The 13,933-nt window shown below is 41.5% G+C and overlaps 1 protein-coding gene across 1 annotated transcript in view; it reads right to left on the bottom strand.

Moving 5' to 3' along the window:
* Positions 1-3,419: 3,419 nt before the first annotated feature.
* The window catches only part of ccdc3b (coiled-coil domain containing 3b), a 34,018-nt gene continuing 23,504 nt past the window's right edge, over positions 3,420-13,933 (bottom strand). The window contains exon 3 of the mRNA XM_072280160.1: positions 3,420-5,958. Within this exon, the coding sequence (XP_072136261.1) occupies positions 5,665-5,958 (294 nt within the window). The 3' untranslated portion in view covers positions 3,420-5,664. The remainder of the gene's footprint in view (positions 5,959-13,933) is intronic.

Raw genomic sequence — 13,933 nt, forward strand, 5'->3', positions numbered from 1 at the left:
CTAGAGTAGGTTATATGGTTGGCTCAACATTGTGGGCCGAAGGGCCTGTAATGTGCTGTAAATTTCTATGTTCTATGTAAAAGGTAGTGGATATGGCTCAGTCCATCATGGGTAAAGCCCTCCCCACCATTGAGCATATCTACGTGGACTGCTGATGCAGGAAAACAGCATCCATCATCAAGAACCCCCATCGTTCAGGCCATGATCTCTTCTCACTGCTCCCATCAGGAGGATCCACACCACCAAATTCAGGAACAGTTATCGCCCCTCAACCAATGGGCTGTTGAACCAGAGGGGATAACTTCACTCACTTTCAATTGCCCCATCACTGAACTGTTCCCAACCCCTATGGACTCATTTTCAAGAACACCTCATCTCATGCTCTCAATATTTATTGCCTCTCTATCTACTTATTTATTTGTTTGTTTGTTTGTTTGTTTATTCATTTATCTATCTATTTATCTATCTATCTCTTTTTCTCTTTCTTTTTCTATTTGCATGCTTGTTTTTTTGGCACTTTTGGTAGTTAACAGGAATGAGATGTATGTCTCTCAAGACATTTCTTTTCTTTGGAGAGAGGACTGATAAAAAGAAAAATCTGGCTCTGAAATTAATTCTTTAGTCAAACAAGCTTTTCTGTGATTTGAGTACTTGTTTATTATAGCATAAAAAAGGTAAATAAAATAGAATTATCAAAAGGATATGCAGAAAAGTATCTGAAGTAGAATGGCAAACAAGAGATTGCCATTCAATATTCAATAGTTGATGTATGGGCACTTAACACAACAATTAACCACACCACCTTGCCAAGGAATGTACATACAGCCAATATTTCAGCTTTAACTATTTGTTATATGGTATAATATTTGTGTACAAGGTATAATATTTGTGTGTATGGTATAGTATTTGTGTGTACGGTATAATATTTGTGTATACAGTATAATATTTGTGTGTATGGTATAGTATTTGTCTGTACGGTATATTATTTGTGTATACGGTATAATATTTGTGTATATGGTATAATATTTGTGTATATGGTATAGTATTTGTGTGTATGGTATAATATTTGTGTATATGGTATAATATTTGTGTATGTGGTATAATATTCTGCATTTCAGTTGCCAATTCTTCTGTTTTCCACTACAACAGACAGGAATGGACATTATTTCCTTTTCCCTATCTTCTCTTCTAAACTAATTGTTCAGATAGGTCATCTTATTACATTTCACTCTTCAGTGAGTTCTGCAGACGCTTCCCCTTCACATTATGGCTTAGGAATTAGAAGCCCATTATTCCAAGAACCCTTGCTATTTCACTCTCTTGTTGAACTGCAGTGGATTCTGGTTAATAGGGTCATCGGTTAATCGGGGCAGCTACTTATTTGGGATGACTCTTCAGGTATAAAACCCAATCGAGAAAGTAGCCGGCATTCTCTTGATTTATTTGGGATGTTATGTCACTTAATTGGGACAGGAAATTGTTGCCAAATAGTTTCTAACTAGCATCAGTCACGTTCATTTACAAAGCTGTTAAACATTAGACTGTGCTTCAAGCGAACAGTTTTTAAATAGTGTCAGTTGTGTGTGCTTGACTTCGAAAAGCAATGATTTTTGTCACTGATGGTTGGAGAGGAAATAAGCAGCTAGACAATTCAGAACTGTTCTGTTCACTGCGGTTTCAAACATCCAGGCGTGGAGATGCCAGAAACAGTTGGGAGTACTAGTTCAACAAGTTAGGAATGATGAAGAATTTGAAGGCATCAACAATCATCTTGGATATTACAATGAAAATAGAGATTTGAAGAATGTAGTCATAGCAGCATTGCAGAAAAACAATCCATTATCTGAACTAGGCGTCCGCTCTGATTTTGTTCACTTACAGTCAAAAGAACACAACACAGATGAATTCCTCCATTGACAAGTATTCGTAACTAAAACACAGCTTTATAGTACTGTAGCAATACTGGTAATATTCTAATGTTTATACCTTTTTAACTATTTCCAGGATACTTCGGCTAATTGGGGCAGCCACTAATTGAGACCAAAATGTACTGGTCCTTATGTACTCCAATTAGCTGGAATCTCTTGTATTTATTTTTTTCCTTCTCAATATGACTTGAAGTATTTTGTATTGCATTGTACTGCTGCCACAAAACAAATTTTGTATTATAATAAACTTAATTCTGATTTTGACTTTAAATTATTCATTTGTGCTCTCGTCTCCATTTTTCATTCAATTTATCAGTGTAAATTCTTCAGACAGCTTGTTACATTTTGAGATGCTTAGCTAAGTGATTAATGGATTGTACAGAGATGTCACCTTTCTTGGTGCTGCTAATGTCACAGTTGACCAGAGCTTTCAGATTGTGTGTAAGGGAGATACCAAGTCATCAATATTGTAAATTCAGGACTCATTCTGATTTTATCTTGTTGAATAGTTAAATCATTCATTCCCCTCCCATTAATGCCCTTTCTATGAAATAACATCCATTTTCTGAGCAGAAATATACACTCAGTGACCTCTTTATTAAGTATTTTCTCATCACCAGGGAGAAGATACAGGAGCCCAATGGCCCACACTCAAAGATTTAGGAACAGCATCTTCCCCTGGCATCAGATTTCTGAATGGTCTATGAACCTACCTTGATACTCCTCTCTTGCACTACATATTTGTTCACTTTTATTGTAATTTGAGTCCCTCCATTGGTCAGGGTCGATGACAGATATTGTGTTCCAGTTGTCTATGTGATATGCACACCAGTAGGCAAAGCAGGGCGGTACGATATGGGGAGCAAGCTGTTGCCCAGGCAGCAGACTACCCTACTCCACGCATCTGATGAATCCAACAGAACGGCAGAGACCAGTGCAACTCGGCAGCAGCCGCATTGCAGGAGTTGCCAGTCAGTGTTGAACTCAGTGCAGGACTGCCTACAGACTCCAGCTGTGGACCTTTCCTTAGGGTTAACCTTCCCCATGACTGGGTATAGCCGTAAAGCAGTGGAGGTTTGAGATCAGAGTTTTCCTTCTAGATGAACTGCCAACCACGGCTGATGAGCCCCACCCGCCTGAAGCAACTGCTTTCAAGGCCCCAATAACCTGCCTTTGCCCCTTCTCCTGTCAGTAGAAATGGCTCTGCCGGGCTTAGAAGCCAAGCCACACGTGAAGGCCTGGAGCTAGAGCTGGTTGTCAGAGGCTATCTGAGATGCACATCATTGGGAGCATTCAATAGGTAGTGGGAAGTTATCCCCTCTATCTCTCGCAGCTATGACAACCTTAAGGAATCACTGTTGTAACTTACAGTATTTTTTTTTATGTTTTGTAGTGCACTGCTGCCGGAAAGTAACAATCCTCATGACATAGGGCAGTGAAAATAAACCTGATTCTGATTCTGAAATCTTCTTACACACAAGCTTGTGAACTAACATATGGAAGAGACAAGTGAGAAAAAAAAACACGGAGTAATTATACAGGCCTCAGAGGTTAAGGAAAAGAAAGGGCAAACTCTGAAATTAATTATTTTGTCAAATAAGTCTTTCAGTGGCTTGTACATCATTTTATTATTATAAAAATTCAAAATGGGATTTATCAAAAAGATATATAGTAACTCAAACAGAAAGGCAAATAAGAGACACGTGCCTTGGAAACTACATTTAAGTCACATTCAGTGGTTATAGGTCAGAGATATCTTAAAAACTAGCTTATAAAAATGACAACCAAATTATTTGTTTAGAGGAAGCAAACAAAGGTAATTTAGTCAACATTTGGAGGAGCACATCCTTGACATTATGATGTGAAGGTATGTGGACATCTGTAGCCACAAAGTGTCCATTCATCTGGATGATTACTGGGGGATTCCTAATTCCCTCTATTTCCATACTCACTTCTTCCTGTCCTGGCCCTGCTGCACATCTCTCTTCAACAGAATGTTGTGGACTACGCAAGAGATGAAATGGAAGAAGTCAAAACATTCCATTTACCCTTTCCCCTTGGGGACAGGACTCACCCTTCATGTATCGCTTCATCCGATTCATGATGCCAGGAGCATAGGGTTTGAGGAATGGGAATCTGACCACTCTTAATGTCATCTGATCCCATTACAGTTAAAGCTGTACCACGACCTTCACCTCCCCTCCCGCTATTTCCCGTTCAATTTGTCCTTTTCAATTAGAAGAGAGTGGACTTCCAACACACAAAAGCACATACTGCAAGGACTGTTCATCAGCAATTGGATAGACATCATGCTGGGTAATAATTCTAAATTTGAGCAAAATTGTGCAAAAAAATTGTATTAACAAATGAAATGTAATCCTAACACAATTGGAAATACACATCCGCCTTCGAATATCACTCATCCCAGTTACTGGGTTTAATCAGTGTGGTAAACTTTCTTCTGTTTACAGACGTGATTCAACGTTCACACAATCTTTTCCAGTTGAAGAAAAGAACAAGTGATTAATAACACCAGCACCAGCGTCCGAATAAAAAGTGGTCCTGGATGTCTGGACATTAACATTATGTACCGGTTTGCTGCCGGAGGTGATTCACTCTTTAAATGAAGTGGAACCAAATTACTTAACATGGTAATTAGTAATTTCTCTGTCAGTATCAATGAAGTCTTGAATGTCAGAGATCCTCTTGCCTTTGAATGAGCTTTCCAAAGCAATTAGTCATGAGATAATTTTTGTCTCGGTTTTATACTAGAGAGTATAATAGGTAATTCTATACAGCTAAAATCGTGTCTTCTTCAGATTAGTTGAAAGTTGACAATCTTATAATTCAATGAGTACAGAATATACAACAAACTACAGGAAAATTAAAGTAGTTTACATGATATGCTATTGTCTATTTGCTGTAATTTATGCATTTTAAATCTTTTTGGTATGCTTTTATGCTTGCGTTTAAAATGATTCTGTGTCTTCTCCACTCTTCAGTTATTCAAAAGCTGCTTCCATCATGTCAGAATTATAAACTTATTTGGAAACATTTCTTTTGCTTTGTGTGAGATTCTGTTCTAGGAATAGGATAATTTTGCCCTTTTTAAGACCAAATGTCTGTATTAAGCACCCAGTCGATCAATAAAGTGTAGACAAGACACTGTATAGCTTCTCTTATCAATGAATCAAAACATCACTAAATTACTGCCCTGGTACAGACTGTCCTGTTTTCAAACCAATCACTGATTCTGTAAAGAGCCCTGCTAATTTAGTAATGACTTCAGAAAGGTCTCTGCCAGATTGCTGTGAATGGGTCCCATGCCTACTTCTATCTAAATTCAATTAGAACTCTTATTAAACACCAAAAGTAGCTTACATTGCCCAAGAAATATAATGTTAATGTAAAAGCCAAGCAACACACCTGTGATTTCTGGTTCACTCCACTAGAGAGTTAGTGGGAATAGATAGGTGTTATAGTGTAGGAGGTTTCCGTATGTGTTGTATTCCCACTTAGCAAGAGAAGCATTACAACACATATTGTAGAACATTACAACAATTATACAACACTTATATACAATACTGTTATAGTGTAGCAAGGGAAGCATTACACACACTGATACACAACACTGTTATCGTGTAGGTAGTTTCTATAGGTGTTGCATTACAACACTTGGCAAGGGAAGCATTACAAGTCAAACTTCCAGACCATTACAACCAGTGAATCAAGAACATTACAGTTTATGATTGACTGGTTTCTCGACAGACTTCTTCAGGATCGGTTTGCCAGTGTCCTGTTTTGCATTCAGCTCTCCTCTTTCCTTGTTCTGCTGCTTCTGCAGGAACTGTTTCATGAGCATTGCCTCTCTCTTGCTCTCTTTTTTCACCTGTCTAAGCGAACGCTTAATCCTCTTCACCTTCTCGCGCAGATGATTGTTAGACTTCTCAAGGGATCTCACTTTCTGGGAGAGTTTCCGCACCCGATCTTCCTCCTCATAAAGAGCTTTCTGTACAGTTGAGCATAGGAGCTAAAGAAGACATCAAAGGCATTCATTAGAGTGTGGAGCATGAAGATACAGCGACGTCTTTCCACTTTAATACTGGTTCAATGAGTTTATACCATGTGCCAATCAAAGTATTGCATTTTAACAAATAAACTTTCAATATAACTCTACTGTAGATTTAATAGGGGGAGGGGAGAGAAAAACACCATGTGGTAGGTGAAACTTGAAGGGGCAGAGATGAAATAAAGAGCTTGGAAGTTGACTGGTGAAAAGAGATACAGGGCTGGAGAAGAGGGAATCTGACAGAAGAGGAGGAGGTAGCTGTGAGAGTCTGTGGGTTTGTAATAGATACCAGTGGATAAACTTCCTCTAGAGATCGAGAAAGGGGAAGGAGGTGTCAGAAATGGACCAGGCAAATTTGAGGGAAGGGTGGGTGCCCTTACACCTCCTCCCTCACTACCATTCAGGGCCCCAAACAGTCCTTCCAGGTGAGTCGGTTGGGGTCACATACTGTGCCTGCTGCTCCTGTTGTGGCCTCCTGTATATTGGCAGGACCTGACATAGTCTGGGAGGCCGCTTCACCGAGCACCTACACTCCGTCCACCAGAAAAAGCAGGATCTCCCAGTGGCCACCCATTTTAATTCCACTTCCCATACTGTCGTGATGAGGCCACACTTAGGTTGAAGGAACAACAACTTATATTCCGTTTGGGTAGCCTCCAACCTGATGGCATGAATATCGATTTCTCAAACTTCTAGTAATGACCCCCTCTTTTCACCTTTTCCCTCTCTCACATTATCTTCTTGCTCACCCATCGCCTCCCTCTGGTGCTCCTCCCCCTCTTTCTTTCAGGATGAGGTCCTGAAAGGAGAATATAGGGAGCTAAGAAGGGAGTTGAGAAAAAGGATCGCAAAGGTAGTATTCTCGGGATTACTGCCTGTGCCACGCGACAGTGAGAGTAGGAATGCGATGAGGTGGAGGATAAATGCGTGGCTGAGGGATTGGAGCAGGGGGCAGGGATTCAAGTTTTTGGATCATTGGGACCTCTTTTGGCGCAGGCGTGACCTGTACAAAAAGGACGGGTTACACTTGAATCCTAGGGGGACCAATATCCTGGCAGGGAGATTAGCGAGGGCTACTGAGGTGACTTTAAACTAGAATGGCTGGGGGGTGGGAATCAAATTAAAGAGGCTAGGCGTGAGAAGATTAGTTCACAACTGGGGGATGGGAACCAGTGCAGAGAGACAGAGGGGTGTAAAGTGAGGGTAGAAGCAAAAAGTACTAAGGAGAAAAGTAAAAGTGGCAGGCCGACAAATCCAGGGCAAGCATTAAAAAGGGCCACTTTTCAACATAATTGTATAAGGGCTAAGAGAGTTGTAAAAGAGCGCCTGAAGGCTTTGTGTGTCAATGCAAGGAGCATTCGTAATAAGGTGGATGAATTGAAAGTGCAGATTGTTATTAATGATTATGATATAGTTGGGATCACAGAGACATGGCTCCAGGGTGACCAAGGATGGGAGCTCAACGTTCAGGGATATTCAATATTCAGGAGGGATAGACATGAAGGAAGGGGAGGTGGGGTGGCGTTGCTGGTTAAAGAAGAGATTAATGCAATAGAAAGGAAGGACATAAGCTGGGAAGATGTGGAATCGATATGGGTAGAGCTGTGTAACACTAAGGGGCAGAAGATGCTGGTGGGAGTTGTGTACAGGCCACCTAACAGTAGTAGTGAGGTCAGAGATGGTATTAAACAGGAAATTAGAAATGTGTGCAATAAAGGAACAGCAGTTATAATGGGTGACTTCAATCTACATATAGATTGGGTGAACCAAATTGGTAAAGGTGCTGAGGAAGAGGATTTCTTGGAATGTATGCGGGATGGTTTTTTGAACCAACATGTCGAGGAACCAACTAGAGAGCAGGCTATTCTGGACTGGGTTTTGAGCAATGAGGAAGGGTTAATTAGCAATCTTGTCGTGAGAGGCCCCTTGGGTAAGAGTGACCATAATATGGTGGAATTCTTCATTAAGATGGAGAGTGACATAGTTAATTCAGAAACAAAGGTTCTGAACTTAAAGAGGGGTAACTTTGAAGGTATGAGACGTGAATTAGCTAAGATAGACTGGCAAATGACACTTAAAGGATTGACGGTGGATATGCAATGGCAAGCATTTAAAGATTGCATGGATGAACTACAACAATTGTTCATCCCAGTTTGGCAAAAGAATAAATCAAGGAAGGTAGTGCACCCGTGGCTGACAAGAGAAATTAGGGATAGTATCAATTCCAAAGAAGAAGCATACAAATTAGCCAGAGAAAGTGGCTCACCTGAGGACTGGGAGAAATTCAGAGTTCAGCAGAGGAGGACAAAGGGCTTAATTAGGAAGGGGAAAAAAGATTATGAGAGAAAACTGACAGGGAACATAAAAACTGACTGTAAAAGCTTTTCTAGATATGTAAAAAGGAAAAGACTGGTAAAGACAAATGTAGGTCCCCTACAGACAGAAACAGATGAATTGATTATGGGGAGCAAGGACATGGCAGGCCAATTGAATAATTACTTTGGTTCTGTCTTCACTAAGGAGGACATAAATAATCTTCCAGAAATAGTAGGGGACAGAGGGTCCAGTGAAATGGAGGAACTGAGGGAAATACATGTTAGTAGGGAAGTGGTGTTAGGTAAATTGAAGGGATTGAAGGCAGATAAATCCCCAGGGCCAGATGATCTGCATCCTAGAGTGCTTAAGGAAGTAGCCCAAGAAATAGTGGATGCATTAGTGATAATTTTTCAAAACTCGTTAGATTCTGGACTAGTTCCTGAGGATTGGAGGGTGGCTAATATAACCACACTTTTTAAAAAAGGAGGGAGAGAGAAACCGGGGAATTATAAACCGGTTAGCCTAACGTCGGTGGTGGGGAAACTGCTGGAGTCAGTTATCAAAGATGTGATAACAGCATATTTGGAAAGCGGTGAAATCATCGGACAAAGTCAGCATGGATTTGTGAAAGGAAAATCATGTCTGACGAATCTCATAGAATTTTTTGAGGATGTAACTAGTAGAGTGGATAGGGGAGAACCAGTGGATGTGGTATATTTGGATTTTCAGAAGGCTTTTGACAAGGTCCCACACAGGAGATTAGTGTGCAAACTTAAAGCACACGGTATTGGGGGTAAGGTATTGATGTGGATGGAGAATTGGTTAGCAGACAGGAAGCAAAGAGTGGGAATAAACGGGACCTTTTCAGAATGGCAGGTGGTGACTAGTGGGGTACCGCAAGGCTCAGTGCTGGGACCCCAGTTGTTTACAATATATATTAATGACTTGGATGAGGGAATTAAATGCAGCATCTCCAAGTTTGCGGATGACACGAAGCTGGGTGGCAGTGTTAGCTGTGAGGAGGATGCTAAGAGGATGCAGAGTGACTTGGATAGGTTGGGTGAGTGGGCAAATTCATGGCAGATGCAATTTAATGTGGATAAATGTGAAGTTATTCACTTTGGTGGCAAAAATAGGAAAACAGATTATTATCTGAATGGTGGCCGATTAGGAAAAGGGGAGGTGCAACGAGACCCGGGTGTCATTATACACCAGTCATTGAAAGTGGACATGCAGGTACAGCAGGCGGTGAAAAAGGTGAATGGTATGCTGGCATTTATAGCGAGAGGATTCGAGTACAGGAGCAGGGAGGTACTACTGCAGTTGTACAAGGCCTTGGTGAGACCACACCTGGAGTATTGTGTGCAGTTTTGGTCCCCTAATCTGAGGAAAGACATCCTTGCCATAGAGGGAGTACAAAGAAGGTTCGCCAGATTGATTCCTGGGATGGCAGGACTTCCATATGAAGAAAGACTGGATGAACTGCGCTTGTACTCGTTGGAATTTAGAAGATTGAGGGGGGATCTGATTGAAACGTATAAGATCCTAAAGGGATTGGACAGGCTAGATGCAGGAAGATTGTTCCTGATGTTGGGGAAGTCCAGAACGAGGGGTCACAGTTTGAGGATAGAGGGGAAGCCTTTTAGGACCGAGATTAGGAAAAACTTCTTCACACAGAGAGTGGTGAATCTGTGGAATTCTCTGCCACAGGAAACAGTTGAGGCCAGTTCATTGGCTATATTTAAGAGGGAGTTAGATATGGCCCTTGTGGCTACGGGGGGTCAGGGGGTATGGAGGGAAGGCTGGGGCGGGGTTCTGAGTTGGATGATCAGCCATGATCATAATAAATGGCGGTGCAGGCTCGAAGGGCCGAATGGCCTACTCCTGCACCTATTTTCTATGTTTCTATGTTTCTATGTTTCTTCGGTGGCCTCCTGTCCTCTCCTATCAGATTCCCATTTCTCCAGCCCTGTATCTCTTTCACCAATCAACTTCCCAGCTCTTCACTTCATCCCTTCCGCTTCAGGTTTCACCTATCCTTGTGTTTCCTCTCTCCCCTCCCCCCACTTTTTAACTCTACTCCTCAGCTTTTTTTCTCCGGTCCTGCTGAAGGGTCTCTGCCCGAAACGTCGACTGTACTTTTTTCCAGAGATACTGCATGCCCTGTAGAGTTTCTCCAGCATTCTGTGTGTGCCACTTCTAATACTCTGCAATCCTGTGTGTTCGAAGGTTCAGGAGCCTGAAGACACACACTCAACATTTTAGAAACAACTCCTTCCCCTCCACCATCGGATTTCTGAACAGTCCACCAACCCAAGAACACTGCCTCACTATGTTACTTTCTTTTGCAATTTATTAAAATATTTCTTATTGTAACTTAGTGTTTTTATGTATTGCACTGTACTACTGCCACAAAACAACTAATTTCATGACGCACAAAATTCTGAGCATATAGAGAAGGTAAATGGTGGCAGGGTTTCAGATTCCTGGATCATTGGGGCCTCTTCTGCGGGAGGTACAACCTCTACAAAAAGGGCGGTTTACACCTGAACCCAAAGGGGTCCAATATCCCAGCAGGCAGGTTTAATAGAGCTGTTAGGGAGGGTTTAAACTAATGTGGCAGGGGGATGGGAACCAGAGTGATAGGGCTGAGGAAGGGGAAACAAATAAATCAAAGACAGCATGTAACAGAGATGATAGAAAGGACAGGCAGGAGATGAGGAGTAATCACATCCAGTTGGAAGATTTACAGGGCAATAGAGGCCTGGTGAAGTTAAAACAGAAAGCAACAAATACTGGACTGAAAGTTCCCAGTATAAGAATGCACCCAGCATAAGAAATAAAATGAACCATCTTGAAAGTCAGCTAAAGATTGACAAGTGTGACATTGTGGCCATCTCTGAAACTTGGCTAAAGGATGGCTGCCATTGGGAGCTGAATGTCCAAGGATATACAGTATATCGGAAAGATAGGTTAGTAGATAGAGGGGGTGGTGTGGCCCTGTGTATAAGAAATAATACTAAATCATTAGAAAGGAATGACACAGAAAGGAAGGTGTAGAGTCTCTATGGGTTGAGTTAAGAAATGGCAAGGGTAAAAGGACCCTAATGGCAGTTGTATACAGGCCTCCAAACAGCAGCCCGGATGTGGATTACAAATTACAGCAGGAGATAGAAAAGGTGTGTCAGAAGGGCAATGTCATGATAATCGTTGGGGATTTTAACATGAAAGTGGATTGGGAAAACCAGGCCAGTTCTGGACCTCAAGAAAGAGAATTTGTAGAATGTCTAAGGGATGGCTTTTCAGAACAGCTTGTTGTTGAGCCCACTAGGGGATCAGCTGTACTGGATTGGGTGTTGTGCAATGATCTGGAGAAGATAAAAGAGTTTAAGGTTAAGAAACCCTTAGGGAACAGTGATCACAATATGATCGAGTTCACTTTGAAATTTGAGAAGGAGAAACTAAATTTCTATGTGTTGGTATTTCAGTGGAATAAAGGAAATTACAATGGCATGAAAGGGGAACTGGCCGAGGTTGACTGGAAAGGGACACTGGCAGGAAGGAGAGCAGAGCAGCAATGGCTGGAGTTTCTGTGAAAAACGAGGGAAGTGCAAGACAGATATATTCCAAATAAGAAGAAATTTTCAAATGGAAGAAGGACACTACAGTGGCTGACAAGTGAAGTCAGAGCCAAAGTAAAAGCAAAAGAGAGGCCTTACAAGGAAGCCAAAACTTTTGGGAAGATAGAGGATTAGGAAGCTTTTAAAAACTTGCAGAAGCAAACTAAGAAGGTCATTAGGAAAGAAAAGATGTATTATGAAAGGAAGCTAGCAACTTAAAGATTTTTTAAGTGTATAAAAGGTAAAAAGAGAGTTGAGGGTAGATAAGAACCAATAGAAAATGACGCTGGAGATATTGTAATGAGAGACACAGAGATGGCAGAGGAACTGAATGTGTATTTTGCATCAGCCTTCACAGTGGAAGATATTTGCGGTATACTGGACATTCAGGAGTGTCAGGGAAGTGAAGTAAGTGCAGTGAAAATTATTAATGAGAGGGTGCTCAGGAAGCTTAGTGGTTTGAAGGTCGATAAATCTCCTGGACCTGATGGAATGCACCTTTGGTTTCTGAAAAAAGTAGCTGGAGAGACGGCAGAGTATTAAAAATTATTTTTCAAGAATCGATAGATTCTGGCATGGTACTAGATGACTGGAAAATTGCAAATGTTTCTCCACTATTTAAGAAGGGTGGGAGACAGAAGAAAGGAAACTATAGTCCTGTTAGCCTGGCATCAGTGGTTGGGAAGTTATTGGAATCGATTGTTAGGGATGAGATTATGGAGTACCTGGAGGCACATGACAAGATAGGTCAAAGCCTGCATGGTTTCCTGAAAGGAAAATCCTGCCTGACAAACCTAGTGCAATTTTTTGAGGAAATTACAAGCATGGTAGACAAAGGAGATGCAGTAGATATGGGGTACTGGATTTTCAGAAGGCCTTTGACAAGGTGCCGCACATGAGGCTGCTTAGCAAGATAAGAGCCCATGGAATTACTGGGAAGTTACTTACATGGGTGGAGCACTGGTTGATCAGCAGAAAGCAGAGAGTGGGAATAAAGGAATCTATTCTGGCTGGCTGCCAGTTACCAGTGGAGTTTCACAGGGGTCGGTGTTAGGACCATTGCTTTTTACGATGTATGTCAATGATCTGGACAATGGGATTAATGGATATGTGGCTAAATTTGCTGATGATACAAAGATAGGTGGAGGAGCAGGTAGTGTTGAGGAAACAGAGCCTGCATAATGACTTAGATAGTTTAGGGGAATGGGCAAAGAAATGGCAAATGAAATACAATGTTGGAAAGTGTATGGTCATGCACTTTGGTGGAAGAAATAAATGGGCAGATTATTATTTAAATGGAGAGACAATTCAAAATGCAGAGATGAAAAGGGACTTGGGAATCCTTGTGCAGGATACCTTAAAGGTTAACCTCCAGGTTGAGTCAGTGGTGAAGAAGGTAAATGCAATGTTGGCATTCATTTCTGGAGGTATAGAATATAAGAGCAGGGATGTGATGTTGAGGCTCTATAAGGCATTCGTGAGAGCACACTTGGAGTATTGTGTGCAGTTTTAGGCCCCTTATTTTAGAAAGGATATACTGTCATTGGAGAGGATTCAGAGAAGGTCCACGAGAATGATTCCAGGAATGAAAGGGTTATCGTATGGGGAATGTCTGGCAGCTATTGGACTGTACTCCCTGGAGTTCAAGAGAATGAGGGGGGATCTCATAGAAACATTCTGAATGTTAAAAGGCCTGAACAGATTAGACATGGCAAAGTTATTTCCCATGGTAGAGGAGTCTAGGACAAGAGGGCACAACTTCAGGATAGAAGGACGTCCATTTAGAACAGAGATGCGGAGAAATTACTTCAATCAGAGGGTGGTAAATCTGCGGAATTTGTACGAGCATTGGTCGGGGTTGACCAGGGATGCTGTGTCCCAGCTGTCTACGTTTCAATCGATACTTGCGTTTCAGTATGCAAGCTAGGACAGTACGATACAGAGAGCAAGTTTCTGCCCCTGTAGCAGGCTCCCTGTCCCCACACAGCTGATTAATCCAA

The sequence above is a fragment of the Mobula birostris genome, chromosome 16, assembly GCF_030028105.1.
Source record: "Mobula birostris isolate sMobBir1 chromosome 16, sMobBir1.hap1, whole genome shotgun sequence".
NCBI lineage: Eukaryota > Metazoa > Chordata > Chondrichthyes > Myliobatiformes > Myliobatidae > Mobula > Mobula birostris.